Below are 25,428 nucleotides of genomic sequence, written 5' to 3' on the forward strand. Positions count from 1 at the left end.
GCCATAGTTTGAGAGCAACTACAATAGGTTCAGCCCAAGATCAGTTGTTATTGTGCTTCTACAACTGTTTTAAAATGCATTACCTCTACTTCAATACATCTAAAAGTGATGTGTAGCTCCTGCAGTACCTCCCAAACTGTGCTCATGTACAATTTTTAAGATTTTACATGTATTTTACCTTGAACCCCGAAAAGTACACTGCATCTTTTCCCCAAGAATTCCGCTAGATGTCGCTTCACCTTAAAGTCATGTAAAATCAAAATTCTTTTAGAAATTAAGAATTTATCTCCCCAAAATACAATAGTTTCCTTGTTTTTTCTATTTTTACTTAATATTTTCACTTCACATATAATTCACTTCATTCTATAATTACACAAAATAATAACTAAATAATTTAAGTTATTGGTTTGATTGATTTGTGTGTTTGTTTTTAGCATAATTCTTTTTCTCTTTGTGTTTGTTTTTTTTTTTAACTTAGAAACGTAACTTAAGTGCCTGGCTTAATGTGTACAAATTAAATTGGTTATACAATAAGGCTACGATTTGTTTTTTTTAATCATTAATTAATCAGTTACTCCTCTATATAACGTGAACGCAAGCACAGACGCTAGACTTGCGCGGTCGGCGGATCGAACAAGGACTCTGGATATATAGCAAACTTGACATACATGTTTTTATTTTTCTCTTCACATATTTTCAAAAATTTATTAGGTTTGATTTAATGCCACCGAAATGATTTAAAAGCAAAACATTTAAAATGTGAAAATACACTGAAAATTTTCCGTTTGATTTTTGATCTAGTAATTTTCGTTATACACGTTTTTCTTTGTTTTTCTTTTCCAACCAAAATGTATATAAAATCAAAATGAAATTTTTTTCGTATGAAAAAAAAAAGAGGAAAACTGCAAGAAGATGTGAAATTTTTGTGCGCAGCGTTGTTGGCTTCCGGATGAGGCAGATTTATTTTGGGAGGGAGTTGTCGTCTCCTCTGAACGAACGAACACAGGCAGCAGGATCTCTTAGAACTCAAAGTTGAAGGAATTGTTGCGACCGCCGCCGCCAGCGTTGCCATTGAATTGGAAGAAGGAGCGGAACATTTGATTCGGATCAAAGTCAGCTGAAAGAATAAGAAATTGTAGAAATTAATATGAAATATAGAATTTAAATTAGACATTAAATATATTGTTAAAATTCTATAAAAATGTCTACAGTTTTACAACAACATTGTGTAATGTATTTCTACATTTTACTTGACTCAAGCAGGTAAAACTAACTCAGTGCTTTACAAACTGTATTTATACAGGGACTCCCCCCTTACCTTGCTCTTGCTCCTCAATATCCTGCCCACTGTCGTAACGCGCCTTCTTGCGTGCATCGGAGAGTATGGCATACGCCTCGCCCACCTCCTTGAACTTGAGCTCCTCCTCCTTGCGCTCCTCGGCACTGCTGTTCGCATGCCTATCGGGATGATGAACCAGGGCCTTCTTGCGATACGCCTTCTTGATCTCATCATCGCTGGCATTGCGCCCGATGCCCAGAATCTTGTAGTAATCCTTTCGTTTCGACTTTTTCAACGCAAACTTGGCCTCGCGCAACAGCCGCTTAATCTCTGGCGTCTTCTCCAGCTGCAGCGCCGTCTCATAGTCGGCCACCGCCTCCTCGAACTTCTCCAGATCGTTATAGCAGCGGGCACGTAACAGCAGAGCCTTCAGATACTGGCTATTCAGCTCCAACACTCGATTGCAATCGGTTACTGCTTCGCGCAAGCTACCTATGCGGGTATTGACCAGGGCGCGATTATACAGCAGCTTCGAGTTAATATCCTTGTTATGCTCATCGATCTTCAAGGCGTCCGTGTAGATGACATGGGCTTCGCGATAGCGACCAGATTTGAAAAGCATATTGCCATTCTCCTTCATCTCCTTGAGCTGCTTGCACTTGCTGCGCATTTGCTTGGACTTGTAGTGGTCGGGATCGAGGGTCAAAGCGCGCTCGAAATGCAGAATGCCCTTGTCTAGGTTGTCGGTATAGTACAGGCACAGTCCTCTCACATAGATGGCATCCGCCGAGGTGGTGTCCAGCTTCATAACGCCCACAGCAATGTCTAAGGCCTCGTCGCAGCGTCCCAAAAAGGCAAGGCACTCGGCTTTTAGAAGGCGATATCTAAAAGAGAGAGGGAAAATATCATTGATAATAATCTCTGAATCAAGCTTAGTTACTCACCTCAAGCAGGCTGGTGCCATTTTCAAGGCACTGTCCAGGTAGAAGACCACATTACGATATGCCTTTGAATCATAGTTGGTCTGTATGGTGGCCTCCAGTTGTCGCAGCTTCTGCACTGCCGACTGCTCCCCGCTCAAAGCTGTGCTCTGTGAATTGAGCTCCGCCACTGTTTTTACCGCCTGCTCCGTACCGATGATGTCGCCGAGGGCCAGGCAGCACTTGGCCACCCGTATGTAGGCCTTCTCGAAGCCAGGATCGATGCGTATGGCATGGCGGGCGTCCGTTAGGGCGCTGTTATAGTTGAGCAACATCATGTAGCAAGCAGCCCGATTACCATAGTAGGCCGCAGAGTCCGGACATAGCGATATGGCGTCCGTGTAGAGCTTGAGCGCATTTTGATAGTTTTGTGCCTTGTATTGGTCGTTGCCCAGTTTCTTTTTTTCTTCGGCGATGCTGCAAGTACAGAGAGAAAACAATTTTCTTGGTCAATCCTGGGGGGCTTAGTTTGTTGCACAAAGCACGGAGACGGGAACTCGGTCTACATAATTTGAATTTTTAATTTCATGTCGTCGTCAGCGTCGTCAACTGAGGCGAAGTAACAGCCGCGGGGGCCTGGTCTCCTCCTCGTCCATTCTTTCTCTTGAGGAGAAATGTAAAGAACAAGTCGGAATAAAATGGCACAACGAAAAGCAACAGGAAGTAATCCGCTTGATGTTGGCCAGACGTCTTTACAAAAGTGCACAGTGACCCAAGGCAGGCGGAAAGAGCGATTTGGTAATTGGCTTTTTTATATTAAATGAATTTTAGGGGTGTTTTTATTATTGAAAACCAGTTAAGGGATTAAAAATCAAAAACACGAAAAGAAACACTCATTTTTAGTGAAATTTATAAGAGTTTTTGCTTGTACATTGCAGGCAAAGCAAAGAAGAGGGTGAGAGAAGAAAGAGTTTGGATGTAGGGATATTATATAGCTTCTTATTAAACTTTTTTTAAAGCAACTTTAACTTGATATAAACTATAGTTCACTAATCACTCTTTTATCTCCCAAAAAACATAACAAAAACCTCACTTAAAACTCACCTAAACATTAAACACCTAAACCTAAACATTAAACATAAATACCTCACATAAATTTAAAAAAGAAAACCCATGTTTTCCCCCTTAAAAACAACCAAGCAATTTGTTAAAAAGCCAAATGCTTTTGTCGCAATTAATAATTCAACTCGTTAGGAACTTCACCACCGTCCTTGCCCGATCAATTTCCACTCCCATTCATCCGCTTGCATCCCATTTATAGCACACTGTCCCTAACACCCTCCATCTAGTTTTCATTCCCTATTTCCCATTTTCCTTTTTTTTTTTCTCTATTTCCCATTTGAGGAAGTGCAACAACCTGCGCCCCGCTCAAATGGGCCAAGAAATTATGGCATCACAATGGCCGCCAATAGGGCGACACTAATGCGGGCGCCAAAGAATCCCCCGAAAGCCAAAGAAATTCTCCTATTTTCCGTGGAGAGGTTTTTCCTCCTCCCTCAAATATCAACGGCACACTTGGAGTTGTGCCAGACAGAGTGTTTACTGTACTTGTGGGGCCAGCGGAGCAGCATTGTCGCCAGTATAACACGGCATAAGTGCTTTATGCCCGGCTCCTTGTTGTTGTTGTTATTCTCGATTTCACTTCTCTGGCTGCTTGTTATTTATTTGCTGGTGATTTCTGCTCTCGGTTGCCTCGGTTTCCTTTCGATTATTTACTTATTTTGGCCTGTGTGTCCCATTAAAAATACATTGGGATATTGGAAAGAAATATAAAGAGTGAGTTTTGTAGCATTTCGCACTTTACCTGAGCTTTGTGGAAACTTTGGTTTGTGAAATTATCGATACAGAAAATTGTATTAAAATTGTCAATACAGAAAATTGTTTCTCTTAGGTTACTGATTTACTTTTTATATTTTATTTAATTTTAATTTATTTGCTGACCCTTTTAATTTAATCTACCTTACTTAACCTTACTTTATTAACAAAATATGTCAGTCAAGAAACCTCAATATTATTTCTTTTGTTGACTTTCCAAAAATATTTGGCCTAGTTATTATGTTTTCTTTTTGTCGCTGAATATGTAATTGGGAATTTTAATACTTTTGGGAACTTTTAGCATTTATATTTAATGGTTATTTCGATTCTAGGTCCGCAGCCTTAATTTAAATAAGTAAATAAATAAAAAAAAAAGAAAAGGATCTAGTTCACAACAAATATAGTTTTTTTTTTTTGATATTATCAGGATATGTTAGCAGAAATCCGTAAACTTTATTTATCTACATTCAAAATAAATTTGAAAAAGTAAAGTCTATTTTTAGTGGAAGAAGAGTTACACATGAATCTTATAGTAATTTTATACGAACAAAAAGCTATCAAATTCTTAAAATAAAAATAAAGTAAAATAAAATAATATAATTATTAAATTAAATAAAGAATTTATAAATTTTATAGGAATTTTAAACTAAGAAAAAAACTATATAATTCTAAAAAAACAAAAAAATATAAGAAATTCCTTTTAATTCAAATAAAAAAACTTGCATGCTGCCTGGAATTACGTGCGAAAAAGATTCCATAGACAAACAAAGGATGCTAATTACTACCACAAAAAAAAAAGAATAATTTAGCATTGCCTACACGGATTTTTCTTTTTGTCTTGTCTCTCTCTGCAGACAAATATAAGAGGCGGCAAATTGGGGGTGGTGGTTAGTAGGTTTTGGCATTTTTTGCTGTTGTTTTTTTTTTTTCAAGTGCTCAGCACAAAACTTTTAATTGCTGCCATAACTTGGCAAAGCGGTCGCGGCCTGAACCGCAAAAATGGGGGCAAAAATGGGGCTTTCGGATATCTTGGCAGCGGCGGCAATAGCGGCGGCTGTGACTCCAGTCAACAGCAGCAGCAGCAGCAGTTTGCATAACAATTAGAGAAAACCCATAAAAGTCAAAAATTCGCTTGCGCTTGATTGGGCAACATTTTAGAAAGCCATTTGTTAGGGGATTCCCCCTTGCCCAAAAAAGTAGACAACGCTTTTCGCTTACAATTCAACACAGAAGGCGGGGAAAAACTTCAACAGAGATTCGCGGGGAAAAATAAAGAAAACTAAAAGAGCTGATTTAAATTAAGTAGTGGGGGTAAGGTATGTGTATGTATGCACAACCAAAAACATAAAAGACCGGGCTAGATAAATAAGGCCCAAAGGGGCACCGCGCCACCACCTGAATGGCAGGAAAAAAACAGGTAAAAATAAAAGGAGAAATGGTAAACGGAAAACGTATAAAAAAAAGAACCAACAAACCCAGCCAGCAGAAGAATGAATGCAAAGCATGCAATGCAGATTTAAGCATGTATAGATTACATTTGAGCTCAAAATAATAGCTATGCTTAAATCACGCTTCCCCAAAGAGTTGCCTTTGTTTGAGTATTTATTATTATATGGGTTTCCCTTTTGTTTTTCTTGGTTATTTATTATTATTATTATTATATTCATTTAATATAGAGTTTTAAATGAATATATTTTTAGATTAAACTGAATATTGGTTGGGAATTTTTTAAATTTTAATTAAACTGACATTTTGCTTATTACATTTAATTATTAAATGGAATATAAGAACATCTTCTTATAAAAAAATAAATATATTTAATTTAATTTCTTCCATTATTGTGAAAAAGGGTTAAGCAATATTTCTCAATATTTCCTGTTCATCATTAGAGTTATGTTAAAACCCATTTAAATCCTGTATTCTTGACCTCCAGTGTCCGTACGTGTTTCGCAGACAATGTGTGAGTGCCTCCAGGTCACAGTAGAGTTCAATGCGCGATAAGCAAAGTCAATGGTAGAAGAACATTCGAGGAATGTTATGGGGAATGGGAATGGAAATCCGAATGCAAAGTGCGGAATGGGTAGGAATAATCATTCCCTCATGAATATGCACAGCTCGTGGGACCAATGTTGGGGGGAGGGGAAATCCAAGCAGAAGGACGGACTTGTGATGACAAAACTTTTCGCACAGACTACGACGACGCCTCCGTGACATGTGCTGGAAGAATCATGCAAAGTAGATTGTCAGGGTGTCAAATCTATCAGTTAACTACAGCTTGATAGTGTGGTGGGTGGCACAATTGCTACAGTGGGACCACTTGAGAGGCAACCAACAACACTCGAAGGCTACTGTGGCAGAAACTTTGCCACTCTTTATGATTACTTTTTCAAAGAATTTACCCAAGTTTTTCCCTTGTGGTAAAGAGACAAGTCTTTTTAGTTTTCATATTTTTAGTGAGGTAAATAAGTTGGTTGGAATATCATTTGATTAAGTATTTTGTAAGGAGTTTTGAAGTGTTTTTAAATAAATATTATGAAGAGAGATAGTTTAAGATATGGAAGTTCGTTTGTTTAGGCAGTTAAGCAGTACAGCAATAAATAATAACAAGATAAGCCCTCTTTTTATTCCATTATCACATTCTTATTATTATTTTTAATAGGTAAACTTGATAATTATATATAAATAATTAAAATTACTATTAAAAGCTACAAGACCCCCCCCCCCCTCTATTCATAGATATTTCCTTCGAAAACTAAAGGATTATATTTAAAAACTTTTAAGATTATTAATTTTATCCTTATATCCAAACTTATTTACGATCTCTAAAGCTCATTAACACCCCTAACAATAAAGCCAACATATTGACAAGACTTAATATTAATTTTCCCCTTAAAAATTTCTTAAAAACTTCATGAGAAAAAAGACTTCAAACTGACTCTATCTTGTAATTTCCTTAATATTAATTCTTCTTAAGAATTACTGAATAAATTTCCCGAAAAAATCAACTGCAAACTCTATCGTTTTTAATTTCCTTAATATTAATTTCCCCTCTTAAAAATTACTGAAAAACTTTACGAGAAAACCAACTTCAAACTGTCTCTCGCTGGTAATTTCCGCACAAACTCTTCCGGCAGTTGTATATATCAACCATATCGCAGTGTAATGCCATTTGCATTCCATTAGCATCCTGTCACATCAAATTTGCTTTTGGCATCGCAATAACAACAACAAAAACACGGACTCACTTATCCCGGCGCTTCAACTTACCGCGGCAGAAATGTAAATTCCTCCGAACTCATATACAATTTATTGAGCATTGGATAGAGGAGCGACGGAGGAAGAGTCAGACTTTTAACGTTATTACTTTTCGACATTAAGTATAAAAAGCAAAAGGATATTTTAACAACCGCACATTAATTGCATTATCCACGTTTGGCAGAGGGTCACGTTAAGTGGGAACTTTATATTGTTATGATTCCAAAAACTACAAAAATAAGTGGCTATCAAAAGGCGATTTTGGCGAACACTTCGTTGCTGGTGGTCTCCGTCAGCCATCGGAAGCGACTGATGTGGCTGTTGATGCTGCTGCTGCTGATGTTGCTGCTGCTGCTGCTGCTGTGTGCTGTGCTGCCTGCTGCATGTTGCTACTGTGCAACTGCTGCTGGCGATGATTTTAATGCAATGGCACGTTGAGAAGCGCTTGAATCGAAGGGAGAAAGCATAGCCACGAAGGCAGAAAATACGAGCATGTTGGCCAATAGCAATAGGAAAATTATGAGTTTGTTAAGAAATATATAAAAAACATAATTAATAATGTTTTATATATTTAAGAAAATAGTATTCCTTTGGGAACTTATTTTTAAAATTTTTTAAAAACTTTAACTTTTCTTTTTCTAATTATTTAGGGTATTATTAAGAAAGGTTTAAAATTTAAATTTAATTACATTTTTATTAAATTAAGTAAAGCAATATTTTTGAAATTTATTTCTTCTCTTAATAATTGTTTTATTTTATTTAGAGATCAATTTTCTACGTATTTTGTTATTTATCTAAATTATTTAAATATTTTTAACATATCTAAAAACTCTCTCAATATAATTTTTGCACCCACTGTGCCTGCAACGAAAGAGAATTTCAAGAGAGAGCCGAGCGCAAAAATATGCATTTGTGCAGCGCGCATGTGAGAGAGTAAAGAGAATTGACAGGGTTAATGGGAGCCTAGGAAAGGTGGGTTGGGGATGGTTGGGGAGCAACAGCAGTGGGTGGGTAAAACCACCGCGCTGCAGGTGGCTTCAACGATATGCCAGACAATGCCACTCACCATCTCACAGCCATTTGTTGGTCAATAAGCAAACGAAGAGTTTTGGCAATGCCAAGGAAAACGAAGAAATACTCTTCAAAGATTTATAGCCAATTTATTTTCATTATTTTTCTATCAATCAAATATAATGTTCTCAATTATTTTAGGGGTTTTTTAATACACTTTTTTAAGGGTTAAATAGATAACATAATGTCCCCAAATATTTGGGGGTTAGATGAGATCAATAATAAGTATTAAAAAATATTGATTTTTGTTGAAGAAAAATCTTTAAAATATTCGAAATATTTAAAGAAAAGTCTGAAAAATATTCTGTAAGACTTTTCTTTAAATATTTTGAATATTTTTTTAAATATTCTAGATATTTTTTTAAATATTCTAGATATTTTTAAGACTTTAAATTTTTAGAATATTTCAAACACTTCTTTGTTAAATATTTTTAAAACTTTTCCTTCGTTTCCTTTCTGTTTAAATATTCTAGATATTTAAGAATATTCTAGATATATTTAAGACTTCTTTAAATATTAAGAATATTTTAAAAAAAAATAATAGATAATTAATAATATTTTAGATATTTTAAAGACTTTTCTTTAAATATCTACAATATTTTCAAGACTTTTCTTTAATAAAAATCAATATGTTTTAATATAATTCTCCCAGAAATTTAACGAAATTCCACTTCAGTTAACGTTATTCAGCCACAAAGTCAACAGACTGTCGGAAAAGCGCATATCAAATAGTTTACCCATTTACCCATCACAACAGGCTTGGGGTTGGAGTAGCAGCGACACTGGGCTTCGACCGAGTGAGCAGAGAAGTGGGCAGCGGACATGACCTGCCACAAGTTGAAATTGCTTGCCACAAGACCCGCACACAGATACTAAAGTACACAGGCAGTGAAAACTGTGTATATTATACATCTTGTTGAATTTTTTACTGATTAAAAATTAATATATAATATATATACTTTAATTTAAGAAATATAATATAAAAAATATAAACCTTTGCATTATTTTCAAATATTCATATAAAATCCACAGCGATTTCTGTGGCAGTCCTGTCTTGTTGAATTTTTCATAGATATTTAGATACCCTAAAGTATAGCTTCAAATCACCTCAAAGCTTATAGAATCTCCACTGTAGTTTAATGCCTGATTCACGTGGACCACGCACAGTAGGTCAATGCGGGTTGTGTATGTGTGTGTGTGTGTGTTTGCTTGCATTTGTTTTTGTGTTTGCCCCCAACTGCGTGAACCGGAAATGCTGTGCAGACATAATGGCGGTCGAAAAAGAAAGGGAGCGAATGCGAATAGAACAAAGAAAACAACCATGGCTTGGCTCTACGCCCAAGGCTTAAGTGAATAAGCAGAAGTTACCAATAAATAAAAGAAAAGCCAACTTAAGAAGGGGATATCCCCAGGAAAAGGAGCGAAGGCGAAGCGAGAAGGTATAACAAAGTTAATGAACCTCTCTTTAGCCTCTGGGTGTCGGTTTCAAAGTTTAAGCCCAATTGCTCGTAGGAGTTTGAGAAGAGTTTGGGGAACTGAGAATAATGGCCAGGCCAAAGTTTGCAGAAAATAACACAAAGAAAAACTTTGGAAAAATTGGTAAGAATTTTTGTAAACTTAAAATTTAATTGGAAAAATATTTAAATAATTTATTATCCGTAATTATGTAGAAGTTTACAAAGATAAAAAATATGGAATTATCAAATTTGTTGTTTAAATATTTTTATATATTACATTTTCACCTTTTTGTGGCTGTTTTTGTGACTCTTATTGCATAGTTGGACATCGCTGAATTCGTACTTGCGAATTCTAAGGTGCAATCTCTTCGCATTTTTCTATAAAGTTGCAGTCTTGGGGATCGTATTATATTCTTATCATATAAAATGTAAGATTTTAATTTTTTTTAGATTAATCTTAACATATTTTCTTAGTTTTTGATTTATTTTATTTTTTAAAGTTTATATCAAAAATTGTATACAAATTTTTCCCAGTGAACAAGCTCTTGCTAACCATTGTCTGCAGAATTGTGTGGGTTCAGAACTAATGCCAACAATATAAAATACATAATTGATTGTTGTCTCATCACAATCCCACCAACATCATCATCATCATCATCATCATCATCGTCATCACCGTCATCACCATCACCAAGAACACCATCATCATCACCATAGTAATAGAACACTTGCATATGGATGAGTTCGTGTTCTATTGACACTTGCTTCAATTGAATTTATGGCCCCTAGTTTTGGGTCGTTGTCCGACCCATTATTCCATTCCCTTGTGTTTGCATTGGTTGGTGGGTGATGGGGGTTAGGTTTCTGCCAGTTGTCAGTTGTTTTCTATTTATGGCACACACAATAATAAAAAATATAAACGTCCGTATGTCATCGGGATTTATGGCGGTGCGAAATGTTTGCTTTTAACTTAATAACTATAGGACACGTGCTTAAAGTCCGATTAAATTGGATATTGACAGATAAAAGAGTGCGCCAATTAGATAAGTGTGATGGATGGCAATGGGAATTGCATAAGGAAATGTTGGAGTGTCAAGGCGGAAGTAAATTCAATATTATAACCAGTTTTTAATACATTTCTTTACTTAAAATTTTCTGAAATTTAAAGAAAATTGTAAGCTGGATTTTATGATTTTTTGAAGACTAATAACTATTGGAAATTTTGATTAATTTTAACTCAAATTTTTATCAAATTTCAAGCAGAATTTTACTAGTTTTTTAACACTAAAATCCATGAAGAATTATAGTAAAAATTGCTAGAATACCTGGTGACCTATGACCCTCAATTGTTCAGAAAAACTCCAAGAAGAGCTTACAAATCAATGTAATTTTAAAAATTAGTAGATAGCAGTAGAATTTATTATGTTTTTACAGCACAAACTTTCAGTCTAATAAAATGATTTCTAGCCTAAAATAAATGCAATTATGACAACAATTTGAAAGCATTAGATTCATCAAATTCCCAAGCAACATATTTTCTACAGCTTGCCTTGTAATAAATTTCCAAATTGCCTCAAAAAGAAAACAAACCGTAAATCATAAGCTTAAGAGAAAATGCAATTTCCTCACCTCCTCCCCCCTCCCAAACTCAAAGTGGCCCATAAAAAGTTGTCTGCGTGTGTCTCCCCTTCGAAACATATATAATTTTAACTATACCCCATAGGAGACCAGTAGGAATCCCTCCGGGACAGTAGCACTCCACACGACAGTTGCCCATAACTCTTGACTGGAAATGCATTTCGGCAAGGAGGTAGCTTTGTTTGGATATTGGGTGAAGAGAGAGATGGGGGGGCTACGTTACCCATGTGAGTCATTTGTTTGCCTGCCGCAATGGAACTGCAATAAAATGCATGCAAAATTTAATGCCACTGCAATTTAAAACACAATCTGCACGCCCACAGTGACTGCAACAACGAGCAACTGCAACTGCAACTGCAACAGAAACAGCAACATGAGCAGCAGATAATAGCATCGACAACAACAATGGCAGGGCATAAAAACATTTATGTCGGGGCAATAAACGACACACCCAGCTTGAAAAAAAATAGAAAAAAAAACTAAAAAGACAACAGAAAAACCGAAATTATAGTGCGGTAGCCAGGCATTGTACATATTTTCCTCATGGTGCATTTTTTTTTGCGTTTTCTTTTTTGTTTTGGAAAAGAATTTGCGCCGGCGACCTCAATGTGCCAGATGCCAAAGCTTAGCTACCCCAAAAAATGTTGGGGCAACACATGTGCCAAGAGACCCCAGAAGAGACCCCCTTTAAATACTCTCCTAGGCAAAGGGACAGAGATTTTCCGAAGGAGGGGAAGGAGGAGAGGAGGAAATGGACGAGAGACATTGCATTTGGCAGGCCAGTTGGGCTCTGACATTTTAAAGAGATTGAGAGGCGGCGAAAAGATTCTTCTTTCACAAGGGGGCTTTCTGTTTGCACGGAGAAAAACAATTATTTATAATTTTAAAATTTGGAAAAATGTATAAGATTTTTAGTAATTTAGGAATGTTGTTTATTAAACTTTAAATTGTTATTTAAAAGAGAAAAGTTAAATATTTTTATGACCTAATATTCAACGTTTTTTGTGCTACTTATATAGGCGTAAAAGTATCAATAATTTCCATATTAATAGTCTATCCTTTAACTGTTTCTTATCTTAATTCTTTTCAAGTGTATTTGGCTGCTATTTTCTTATTTGCCTTGATCAGATTGGTCAATGCTCTTTTCTGGGGTTCGAGACAAAAAAGTGTGTGAAGGGCAAAGGCTGTGAAAAAGGCAAAGTGGTAAGATGAATCATCCAAGTCATAGAAATAAAAGCATTTCTCATTTTTAAAGAACGATAAAATTACTATAGATTTGTTTACAAAAATTAAAAATTTTCTTCTTAAGAATTTGTATTAAATAAATCACAGAATTACCCAAAAAACCTTAAAATTGTAAGCTAAAATTACTAAAGTTTTTCTTATAAAAATAAAGAATTGGTAATTTAATAATTTATATTAGCATTTAATTACACAAATCACTATAGAAATGTTTTTCATTCTCTTTTTTCTTATTTGGAATTTTTATTGATAATCAAATATTGATTGATTGCTTTTTCAATGGAAAAGTAACTCTACTTTTATACTCTTTTCTTATCGTTATGATATAGATTCCAAGAATCCGATCAATGCGGTAAAGTACCTTCGTGTTTTTATTTATTTTTGTAACCACTCCTATTTATATTTAGTATTATTATTCAATCCATTTCAGTGTTTGATTGCATCAATTGATTTTCATTTGCAACGCCTTTACACGTGGCAATTGTGAGAAAGAGAAGTAGAGTAAGAGAGACATCAAGATAAATGAATATGCAAAGCGACACCCAAAGAAAAATATATATAAATTCGCACCGAGCAAAGTGTAAATGTGCTAACAATTGCGGGTAAAATAATAGTGGCTTTGGAAATCAAATAAAATTATTTTTAATGAGTTTAGTGTTTGTGGCAATTAAAAAACTCTTAATTTTAAAAGTAAATAAAGTCTAAACCAATTATAAGCCTAAAAACTATACTTGTTTAACAGGGTAAAAATTATAGTTCTTATAGTTTTTATAATAAACTTTTCACACTTTTTAAAATTAAAATATATTAAGCTGACTTATTTTTTCAATTCAAAATTTATTTATAAAAGTATTCCTTTATTTTTAACCTCAACTGTATGTATTTAGTTCGGTCAACGACAGCGAAATTATATTCATTTTATTTTTGGTTCTTGCCGCTGCACTTTGGTTTCCATTTTAGTTAGCATTTCAACATTAAAAAAACTTACTAAAACATTTTATTCAGCTCGATGTAGGATCGTCGGGGATTTATATAGCTATGGATGGCTTTTCCGTTGGGTTGGATTATACTTTTGGTGTCCATATAGAAAAGGGATTGTATGGGAAGGTTGATTTAACTAGTGATCGATCCTTGTCGTCGTTTTGGGGCTTTTTGAGTTTCAGTCGATCTGACACACTTTTGGCTCATAACAAATAATACAAACTAATTTGATCGTATTATTGACAACCGAAAATTTTCGTTTTTATTTGACATTAAAAAGAGACAAGAAACACACGGCGTTTTTTGTATTTCTTTTTCTTTTATAATTATTTATTTTAATTTAGTTTTTCTCCCCTTTGATGATTTTCCACAATTTTCGCAACGAGCGCGGAAAAACGACGTCGATCGACGCACCGCTGCAGTTTGTGACTGAGTGGGAAGAGCAGCGCTTCTCCTCTGCCAGCGGCAGCGCTGCAACGCAACAAACAGCTGGCGAGGAGAGAGCTGAGAGAGCAAGAGCTTGTGAAAGCTGCGTTGGGGGGCTCGCAGCGGGGGAGAGCGATCACAGAGCAAGAGAAGAATTGCAATCAAAGAGATCTTTGCAAATTGATAATTCAATAGGAATTATGCTTGTCTGAGCAAATTAAATTTAATAAAAATTTTAAAGTGCGATCGGGGCCAAATATTATCATTGAAAGGGAATTGTGCTGAATAAATAAAGCTATATAAATTTTATTATTAAAAGAAAATACAGAGAAACATTCAAATAAAATAGAATATAAATAAAAATTGTAATATTATTTATTATAAGTTAAAAGGATTTTCAAATAATAATTATAAACAAGAGATTCTTTGATTTAAATCGATTAAATTTAAAAGCAAAATTAAAATTAAAAACGAAAATATTTTTGACACCAACTTAGAAGGTTTTAGAACAGAATTAGTACATAATTATTATTTGATAAATATTTATAAATTTATATTTTAAAATAAATCACATATCTTCCTAAAACCCTTTACATATTCTTATCTCCTGTTTTAAAACTTCCTTAAAAAAACCTCAAAAGTGATTGCACTCTTTCTTGTTATATTCCTTACTTTTTATTCTCTTTGTTTCTGGTAAATATTTTTATTGGGGCCCCATCTCTGGACATTTTTACTTCCCGTTGTTAAAGAAGACAAACAAACATTAATAAACGTACAGATCCACAGATATAGTATCATATAGACGACGGCGATGTGAAGGCGTGTCTTGTTGTATCGTCTGCTGGCTGTCAGCTTTTAATTAATGTTTTTTAATAAAACCCAAAATGGAAAAAATCAACAAATGGTGAAAGAAATAAAAAAAAAAAACAAAAGCAAGACAGGAAGAAAGTTGTGGCTTATAAAGAATTTTCTTAATAATAAAAACAAAGCCACAACAATTTGTTCCACTTCACAATCAAATTGGGCCATATCCAATTGCAAATTGGTGCAATTCCAAAGTGCACTTTCAGCTGCAACAAGTGCATTCCATTTTTTTTTTGCAACTAAAAACCTGCAAAATCAACAGCAAAAACAAAGATGAAACCAAAACCAAGTGAAAGTGCAGACACAGACGAGAAGCAAAGCAATTAAAACCACAAGTGAATACAACAGAAAACTACAAAAGAGAATTAACCAACAAAGGGGAAAAAAAACCAAAACAAAGGCTTCAAAAATTGCAGAGAAATTCCCTTGAATTCCCAAGTTGCCGGTGAGATAACGAAGCCACAAAGAGATAATGGAGCAAGTAGCCAGTAGCCGTCCAACTGTGTTTTAGATACTCCCCTAAAACCTTCTGAGCTGCCAATCACTGTCAAACTTTAGATGGCGCCATCTAGTTGAGTGCTAATTTACAAGCTGCCAACACCTACAGCCTAGCTCCTCCCCTCTCCTCTCCTTTCCTCTCTCAATGAAAGAGAAAGAAACTGCAGCACCTCTCCCACTCTCAAATTTCCTCAAGCAAATGCACTCTTGTCTTTCTCTCTCTTAACAAGTACACAGTACAAAATGAGCAAGAACTAGGAGTTTAATAAATATTTATTAAATTCAAAATATAATTGTAGTAGTAAAAAAAAATTATTACATTAAATTACTTGAAAAGTTTATTTATCTTGGAAATATTTTGGTTGATATCAATAATAAAAAAAATTTTAATAATTAAAAATAATAAATAAATAAAATAAAAAAAATATATTTTTTGTAGTTAGCGTTGCAAAAAAAAAAAAATCATTAAAAAAAACATATTATTTTCTCCAGGTGTATTTTTAAACGCACGTTTGAATTGGGAGTTACTTCTTCTTTTTTTGATTAATTTTAGAATCTTTTCGGAGAAATAAATCTTATTAAACTATAAATTTCTTTTTCATATCACTTTTTTCTACGTGTATCAACTGTGTAAAAACTAGCTTCCAAGTTGCTCGAAGGCGGCAGCCACAGACTGGCTAAACTGGCTTTCAGATCCAATCCAGACCGATAAGGGAAGACAAGACGGGAAACTGTCATGGGTAGCTGCTGATGACAAGCTGCCTAAGCTTTTTGACATGATCCACGGGAGAGATCTGGTTATGCCTGCTGCTCTTTGTCGGGGGAAAATTGAACAATTTTCCAATGCATTTAACTAAATGTTTACGATATTGAGAGTGATAAGACTTGAGTGGCTTATTAATGTGATTTCCGGCTCAGGAAAAAAAAAAGAGGTGAGAAGATAGAAACGTTAACGTTAAAGAGATACGGTCATTAGGTTAATGGAATAATATTATTTCAACTTAAAATCTGTACGTTTTTTAATAAATTTTATAAGTATTTAACCTGACCTTGTCTGATCTTTCGCCATTTCGGACATTTGCACACTTCTCGAGATACAAAAAACCCCAATCATAAATTTAATTGAAAAATTACCTGAGACCAAAAACCACAAAAAGTTTAATGCTCTAGCCCCCACAAGTTGGACATTACGTAATTTGATGATATTCCTATTGTCTTCAAGCGAATTCCACTTCACAGAAGCCCACAACATCCGTCTCCAAAGCCACTCAAAATAAAACGTGGAACAATCAAGAATTTTTCCTAGAGATTCCCATCAAATTGTTCCGCCCATGCTTCTGTATTTTGTGCTTGTTTTGTGTTCTCTTCTAGGCTCGTGTCGAATCAATAAATTAATTGACCCACTTTGCCTAGAGTCGAGCAATAGTTTTTTTTTTTTTCAAGAGCTACATAGTTGCCCAAAGCTAATTGCCTGAAGTTGGTCGAAGTTGGACCCAGAGTTTCGTGTTGATTGGCCAAAAGTTTAGCCAAAGCAATAGGAAAATGGCAACATTGAAAACGGGTAAGAAGTTGGCAAACTGAATTTGGGTCGAGACAAGCTCGAATGAGTCTGAAGCACTGAAAACGTTAGCAACTTACATTGTTGAGGGCCAGTAAATAGAACAAAGTGCTGCTCAAACTGTGACTCAAGCAAAGTTTATGGAGCAACAGATTTTGTAAGGTTTTGCAGCGAAACTTTGTCTGAGGTTGAACAGGAATTGAATTTGATATAAAAGAGAGCAACAAAATAAAGCAGACTTTGTAATTACTACAAATTTAGTTAGATTTTAGCTACATAGTGAAAGTTTAAAACATTTTAAACCTCATTTTCCAAACAATGTTTATAGAAATCATAATATCAATTAAGAATATTTAATATTTGTTATTTTTCACATTAAACCTTGAATATTTATTTATGAAAACAACTAAAAACTGACCTGAAGTAAACTCAGAAAATCAACTAGAATAATCAGCCATGTTTACTATGTCTGCTTATCAGCTAAAACCTAGCAAAAAATGTATTTAAAATGTAATCTTATCAAAAAAGTTAAACTCAAAATGTATTTACTTGGCTTCTTACAGAAAAAATGTCTTTATTTTCTTGATTTATAAAAAACGGTAAAATACAGTGACTCACAAATCTTAGCCTAGCTTCGAGTTGAAGGTTGTTCTCTGGATTATGACAGCTTGACATTTTGATTTGATAGTGTGGAAGACTTTTTCAAGTTTTCTGAGTGGCTATAATTGAACTGATTGATTGGCTGCAATGATTGGTGATTGGTGTGATTTTCCAGGGCCAAATAAAATGGTTAAAAATTAACACGGTTAAGACAAGAAAAAGTTTAAAGTTTATATAATTTATACTTTAGTCTAAGTTGATTTTTAAAAGAACTGTAGAAATTTGTATTCAATATTTTATTACTAAATTACAAACAAATTCGATTTAAATTTGTTTAACATGATTATTGATTTTCATCTCTAACGATATGCAAAACTTTTAAAGTTACTGATGCTGTAAATATCACCCAACAAGCTCTTCTTCCCCTTCAACCTTTTGCTGGCACACCCAAATGACCTTGAACTTGGCAGGGCTCAAATGTCAAACCGGTTTCTATAAATATGTAACACAGCCTCCACCTTTTCCCTGCAATTGATGACACAGATAAAATCAATAAAGTAATGATGCTGCAACCGTGTTACAAAATTCCCAGCTTCCTCTCTTAGTAAATTGGAAATTTCTTTCTATTGATTGGGGTCAGCATTTCTAATTTATCAACAGGTGACTCACACACGCTAGACGTGTAAACGGGTTCCCTCAGAGCATCATCATCATCATCATCATCGTCAAGTTTCCAAGTAAGTGCAAAACAACAAAATGTTATAATATACATCTTTTTTTTTCTTCCCCCCTATGGAGATGAGTCAGTTTTTGGCAGACAAGAGAAATTTTTCCGCTGTATGGCAGTGGCAGTCCTTGAACCCAAACTTTGAATAACAAAGAAAAAGGCAGGTGAAAAGGAAATGAAAACACTAATGGAAATTAGATACAGTAGATACCACCTGTTTAGATTGGTTTTGTATAAAAAGAGTTACAGGTTCAAATTCAAACCTTAAATTATGAATTTTTTACTTTAAAAATCTGTTTTAAATATTCATAAAATTTATCTACAAACTCCCCATAGCCTTGAGCTACACTCGTTCCTTTTATTCCAAGTTCAACTGTATTTACTAGGCCTTCAGTCCAAAAGCCAACACCTTGGTGTTGCGCTTGGGTTCATTCACTTGAAGTTTTAATTTTGGCCAACTTATTTTCAAGTTCTGTGTGGGTTTGCTGGCCAACTTTTTGGCATTGTCTTTGTTTCGGCGATGACTGTACTTGACTTTGAGCTGAGTTGATCAGGTCAGTGTTCTTTGCTTGGGAAACTCTAACAAAAACCAATGACAACCACTGTTCCTGCAAATCTTATCTATTTTTTTATACACATGTATTAACATTACTAACAGTAACCAACAACAAAAAAGAAATGACGCAAAAAGTAGCGGAAACAACGTAATAAACCTAGAGCAAGTGCACTAAACAAATCCAATTTGAAAAACCGAAAAAAATAAAGCTGTCTTACCAAAAGTGTATCATTTGCAATGTCAACTTCGTTTCACCAAAATTACGGAAATAAATAAAAGCACATTTAAATGCATGCAAATAGAAATTCGAATTGTAATTCGATTTGTTATTGTTTTTATTTCCTTTCCAGCTTTTGTTTTTGTAAATAGCGGAAAGAGAATATACAAAGGCAAGTGAAGCGTGGCGTAGACAAATTTATAACTGTTTATGTTGGCAAATTTGCAAAAATGTGCGCAATACAAAATGTTAAATGGGGGTTTTTTTGAGGGGCTAAACCATGAAATACCATGTGGAAATGGACTGGGAATAGCAACTTATCTAATATTCAAGTTTTGGCTAGAGTTTAGTTAACAAATTTCAGAGGATTTACTACAGTTTATATAGAAATAAATATTTATTTACCATTGTAACTGTAAGACATAATAGCTTATTTTCTTTTACCACTTTTTAATTAATATTATTTATTATTTTTATTCATTAATTTTTATTTATGAATTTATAAATGAATATTATTTATGATTTTTATTCATTTATTTTTATTAATGAATTTAAAAATGAATTTTATTTATGATTTTTATTCATTTTTTTTTTATTTATGAATTTAAGAATTAATTTTATTTATTATTTTAATTTACAGCTGACAGTGGCTACCAAACTGTGGCTTAAAGTCAAGCTTGTGAAATCAAAGACGCTTGAATTTTAAAATTTAACGTGCCCACACACACACACACACAATACAACTGAAAAAAAAACCCCTGGGCGGCTAGCAGAAAGTAAAACCAGTTTGCAGCCAGAACAAAGCCAAGAGCACCTAGCAACAACAACAAAATTACAGTCAAGCTTTCCTACAACGCATAGACGAGAGAAAAAGTCCTCTATGATAATTAAAAAATATCAATATAATATCGAAAATATTGTAGTTTGAAGTATCGAAATTTGAAGTATCCAGAAATTTATAATCCAATGGGAAATTCTACGTTCTATATATATATATTGTATTTAAAAATATTTAAAAAAAACATACAAAAATAGTAAACGTTACTTTTTGTTTATTTTTTAATATTTTCATATATAAACTAAGGATTTAATTTTTGTATTCCCCTAAATAAATGTACAAATTTCTGGCTTTTTAATAAATATATTTAAATGTTAGAATTTCCAATTGGATTTAATGTTTTTCTATAATTCACATAAATTATGTTATTTAAAAATAAAATTGTATAACCCAAAAATATGACATTTAAGTTGAATTTCTTATCGAAGCTTCACTTTAACTGCAGTAGGGCGTGTGCGTTGGCGTCGCTGTTGCGTTTCTGCTGATGCTTTGTATATTTTAATTTTTTTTTATATACACTATTTATTTGCTACGTTTGGCGGCTGCTGCCCATGACCATGTCAAATGGGTGCGTCTGGGGGGAGGGCGAGCGGGCAGGCAGGATGGGTGGGACAGAGATAGAGAGAACGCGAGCAGATTACATAAAACAGCAATGCAAACATATACTTTCACACCTGGCTGTTATCGCAACAGTTTGACATTGACTGCCAAAAGGCTTGCGGTCTCTATTAACGCGGAATATTTATCTGCGGTGCCTGTGTACTTGCTGTTCACTTTATATTATAAGTTTCCCTATGGAAAACCAATTTGCAATAATCACAAAAACGTCCTTGTACTAAAAATAACACTAACTTTCGCATAAACACACCTACAGTTTCAGAGCAACTGCATTGACATACATTCAGGCATAACTGTTATCTGGCAGTTTTACATCGACTGCTTTGGTGCACTTGTGCTTTTAATATGCGCGTTACTCACGTGGCCGCGTCCTTGGGCACAATCTCCTCCGGCGCAGCATCGCTGGCATCAACGCCAACAACTCCCGGCTGCTCGGCGGTGATTTCCACATCCATTTCCGAGTTGGAAGAGTTTTCCTCGCGTTCACTATCGCTAATCTCAATGACTTCCTCGTCCATGCGGCGCAGCTCCGGTGGTACGACAACTGGAGATATCAGGGCAACAACAACAACAAGGCGAGTCCAGTGGCCAACAAACTTTGTTATTTGTCAATCCGCTTTGTTCCCCTCTTCACCACCTCCTTTTGCGTCACGCACACGTGTGTGTGTAGGTGTTCTGTGTGTGTGTGTGTGTCAACACGCGCGCTGCGTTAGATTTACGAAGAATTTCTGGTGCTTTCTTCCGTCACTGGTCGTCGTTCTGCTGCCGCCTTCCGTTTTCGCCGTGGCTGCGCTTTCCTTGTTGCTAATTTTGCTTAATTTTGGTTAGCCGAACGACCCGACAGAGACGGAGAAAAAGCGTGCGATTCGGAAGGAAAATAAAAAGAGAATTGGTAAAACTGGGCTTCCTCTAAAAAAATCTCAAAAACTTGAAATTTCGCCCTAAAAAATCCAAGTATCTGATATTCGAACCACACCTAATACTTTAACCTCATCTGATACTCGAACCACATCTGGACAAAGCAGTTAAGATCCCAATCAGAACTGCTTATTAATATTTGGTTCCTCCTTACTCACCGATTGGGAAATCTGCCGGCACAGTAGCGGCCTTGCGATTTAGTGCAGGAACCTTACCAAATTTGAATTTTATATACAAAGGGAGCTTGAAAATTGTCAATTATTTTAACGACAATTAACAATAAAGTGTTTTAAAACGTTTTTGTCTTGTTGTCGCCGTTCAGTATGTTGCAAAATATTGCTTTTTAAAATTCTTTTGAAAAACAGTACTTTACCACATCGACTACTTTACGACTGTGCCATATGCATGTTTTTATTACATTATTTTATAGTTCATGCTAAACAAATCATTTTCTTACTAAAACCAGCTCACATTTAAATTTATTTTCAAAGAATCGGTTCTTATCACCAAGGCAAATATTTGTGCAGAAATCATTGCTAACCAGAACCAAATTGAAAAAATACATTTAATGTTGTGCAGCACGAAATCACAAATCAGTGGCATCTTAAAGCTATTCGTGTTGAAACGTTTTTATATTATTTGAATTTCGTAATGCTAAAGTCAGCAGCAATTTGCTTGTACTTTGCAACGGTGGCCTGGCATGTCAATAAATGCCTGGCGGATCCAAAGGATAGTGGTCGATCCGTATGCCTCTTGGACGATCCTCCAAATCAGTGCGGGCAATTCTGCCTTACCGCTCTAAAGCCGATGATAAATCACATTGACCGGCATCAAGACGAGTGGATGAGTGCCTGTGGCGCAACGAAGGCGAACCAAACCCAGGGGAAGCTGGAACACATAAAGAGTCAACTATTATCCTTGCAGTCAGGACAGAGCAATATGCAGGAGGCTCTTCGCAAAGTTGGTAGTTCCCTGGAAACATCTTGGGAAAAGCTTAATCCTGAGGACGTCAAAGCTAGACTGGAGAGGATGGAAAGTCAGAGCACCGCTCAAATGGAACTGCTTAAGGCAGTCAAAACTTCAATGGAGGCCTCCAAACAAGCCGTCCCGCGGGACTTCGTGAAGGCCGGCTCCAGGTTAGAGATAATCCACAAAGTGTTTCTTTGTAATAAATAATGTTTTAAATATTACAGATACTTTTATATCGAAGATAACTCTAAGCAGAATTGGTTTTCTGCCGGACATACCTGTCGTAGGATGGGTGGCTATCTGGCTAGTCCACGGAAGGAAGAACTAGACGCTCTCAATTTAAAAGCTGGCGTGACTTATTGGTTTGGCATTAGCGACTTGGCTGACGAGGGCCGCTTTATATCCTCCTTCAATGGCAATCCGGCTTCTTTTTTGAAGTGGAGGCCAAATGAACCTAATAACGTTAGAAACTCTCAGCACTGTGTGACCTTTAATAATAGGGGCATGGACGATGATAACTGCGATAAAAAATTTAATTTCATTTGCCAGGCTAGCGAAGAAAATCTTTAAGTAAATTGAAATATATAACATACTAAATAAATAAAAAAAATATGTATGATTTTATCATAAAATGCGTTATTTATTTATTATTATTATTAAAAATATGAGAATTACATTTATTTAAATTTTCTTAAATTGTATTATAATATTTGTCTTGTAATTATCAAGAGAGACCCACTGTACATAGAGAATTTAGTTATTAACTGACGACAGCTCGTTGCTATGTATTGGATATGTATCAGTGTGACAAGAGCTAAGCGATACAAAAGCATTGTTTTTAGCGGGCTCATTATATTTGAATTCATTTATGCGACGATAACAAAAGACTTTAATAACAAAATTTATTATTCATAATAAATAAATAAAAGTAAAATAATTATATTTGTAAAGTTACTATTTAGTTAAATTTTCAAAGGTGTAGCAATTTTTTCTTTCATTAAAATAAAGTTTAATAATTTTGATGATGAGAAATATGATATTCGATTTATATTAATATTGCCACTCATCTTTAGGCGTTGCATCTTTAAATAAATTTTTCATATATAATTATGTTTTTTTTTTGTTTTTTAACGTTTAACAGTAAATTAAAAATTCGCTGATTGATAAGTTCCTTTATCTTACGAATAATTGCAATTGTTTCAACAATCCAAGGTGGCACCATAGTATTTTTTGGTATCTCTGTTTCCGGAAATGGTCCTGAAACTCCTCCAAAATGTCCAATCAGTTTTATATCGAATTTTAGCTGTCATCAATATTCAGAGAGCAACAACAACTTGAAAAGACAGTGGAAGGGAGAATCTACAAAGAGAAAAACTCCAAAACCAAGCGAACAAGAAAAATTCGTACATACAACACACTCACAACATATGTACATACATACATACATATGTCGTGTGCAAACCCAATACATAAGTACATACATACGTAAAGACGCCGGCTGTATGTGTGTGCGGAACAATCGGAGAGAAATGGAGAAATGCGATTGGTTCGCAATCGTCAAAAGAAACGCAGAACGAAGACAAATAATAGAAAAAATGAGGAATGAACGACAGAGCGAAGCGAACACACCCATCGCATTAACGGGATATACAATGTGAGTGGCGTACATATATACACACAAGTGTGTGTGTGTGTGGAGGTGGCAAAGGTGCGAGACCAGAATTTATAAGCAATGCTATTTATAAGCATCCGAAAAACGAAACGAATACCAGAAAACGAACGCCCCCGGGCACACAAAAAATAAAAAACACCCACGAGCTCAAGTGCGAGCGAGATGGATCGCCGCCTTCTCTCATGTCGCTCTCCTCTGAATCAGAAACATACAAAAAGAGCCAGAGAAGAAGAAGCTGAAATGTCCTGCAAAGAAATACAAATAAAGGGCAGAAACGAAATGGGAAACGGAAAATAACGGTTGACAAAAAAACCCCACAGAAAGCAGCAGATGGTGTGCGAAAGAGATGCCCACAGACTCTCGGGCCGTCTCCGTCTCACTTTTTAATTCGTTGAAACTTTGTCATTTACTTTTTTAATTGAAATTAAAATGCTTTTCCAATAAGAAAATGCAAATTGCAAGCAAAAGCAAAGCCAAAAGGCAAAATCAGCTGCGCAAACTCCTAATAATCGCAGTTTTTCGTACTTTTTGTTTTGTTTTTGCCTTGCCTTTTCCTGCAATGCATTTATTTTAATTTACTTTGGGTTGGAAACCAACAGAAAATGCCAAAACAATTGTCATTTGTTTATATAAGGCGACGGCCATTGGAGTGAGCGGGAGGGCAGACGAGCGCACTCACACACGTGCATCTCCCTCACTCTCTCGCACACACACACACACTATGCAAATATGCTGCTCACTCATGTTTATTGGTTGCAGCCCACCTGAGCGTGCGAGCAAGATGGCCGCATGCCCGGCCAGAGTGCGAGCGAGAGAGGCAAGCTGAAACGAAATGAAATTGAAACGCAAATGAAATGTAGAATGTTATTCGGGTGGAGAGAGAGCGAGAGCGAGGGAGAGGGAGGTTTTGAATTGAATTGAAAAAATAAATAAAACAAATGTGCGAAAGAGACCTGGAGAGAGAGAGAGAGAGAGAGAGCGCGGCAGGTCCTGACAGAGGATTGTGTGTGTCGTTTTATTACGTTTGTCATTGTGTTTTTTGGGGTTGCACACACACACCCATTCAGTTATCAATCGTATACCACTCCCCTTTTTGCGCGGGTATGTGTGTGCTCGTAATGCGAGACGCAACAAACATTCGTAACTCGTATTCGTATTCGTATTCTGGTTTTGCACAATCGCAGATACAGATACACACACACAGATACTCTTCCTGCTGCTGCTGCTGCGCTGCCGCCGTCGCTGCTGT

General features: G+C 35.3%; 2 protein-coding genes across 3 annotated transcripts; one reads left to right on the forward strand and one right to left on the reverse strand.

Annotated features, from left to right (window-relative positions):
* Positions 1-649: 649 nt before the first annotated feature.
* Tpr2 (Tetratricopeptide repeat protein 2) lies at positions 650-21,502 on the reverse strand. 2 transcript variants are annotated; one of them, XM_017163777.3, is made up of 4 exons: positions 20,981-21,502; positions 2,224-2,676; positions 1,319-2,163; positions 650-1,117 (listed from the first exon to the last, which is right to left on the reverse strand). In XM_017163777.3, the coding sequence occupies exons 1-4, from the start codon at positions 21,136-21,138 to the stop codon at positions 1,020-1,022; spliced, it is 1,554 nt and encodes a 517-aa protein (XP_017019266.1). In that variant the 5' UTR covers positions 21,139-21,502; the 3' UTR covers positions 650-1,019. The 2 variants fall into 2 exon arrangements, with proteins under 2 accessions (XP_017019266.1, XP_017019267.1); XM_017163778.3 differs by lacking the exon at positions 20,981-21,502 and adding an exon at positions 13,726-13,994.
* Positions 21,503-22,180: 678 nt separating this feature from the next.
* On the forward strand, positions 22,181-23,077 carry LOC108072480 (accessory gland protein Acp29AB-like). Its single transcript, XM_017163646.2, has 2 exons — positions 22,181-22,674; positions 22,732-23,077. The coding sequence occupies exons 1-2, from the start codon at positions 22,190-22,192 to the stop codon at positions 23,075-23,077; spliced, it is 831 nt and encodes a 276-aa protein (XP_017019135.1). The 5' UTR covers positions 22,181-22,189.
* The last annotated feature ends 2,351 nt before the right edge of the window (positions 23,078-25,428 follow it).

The sequence above is a fragment of the Drosophila kikkawai genome, chromosome 2L (genome assembly GCF_030179895.1).
Source record: "Drosophila kikkawai strain 14028-0561.14 chromosome 2L, DkikHiC1v2, whole genome shotgun sequence".
Taxonomy (NCBI): domain Eukaryota; kingdom Metazoa; phylum Arthropoda; class Insecta; order Diptera; family Drosophilidae; genus Drosophila; species Drosophila kikkawai.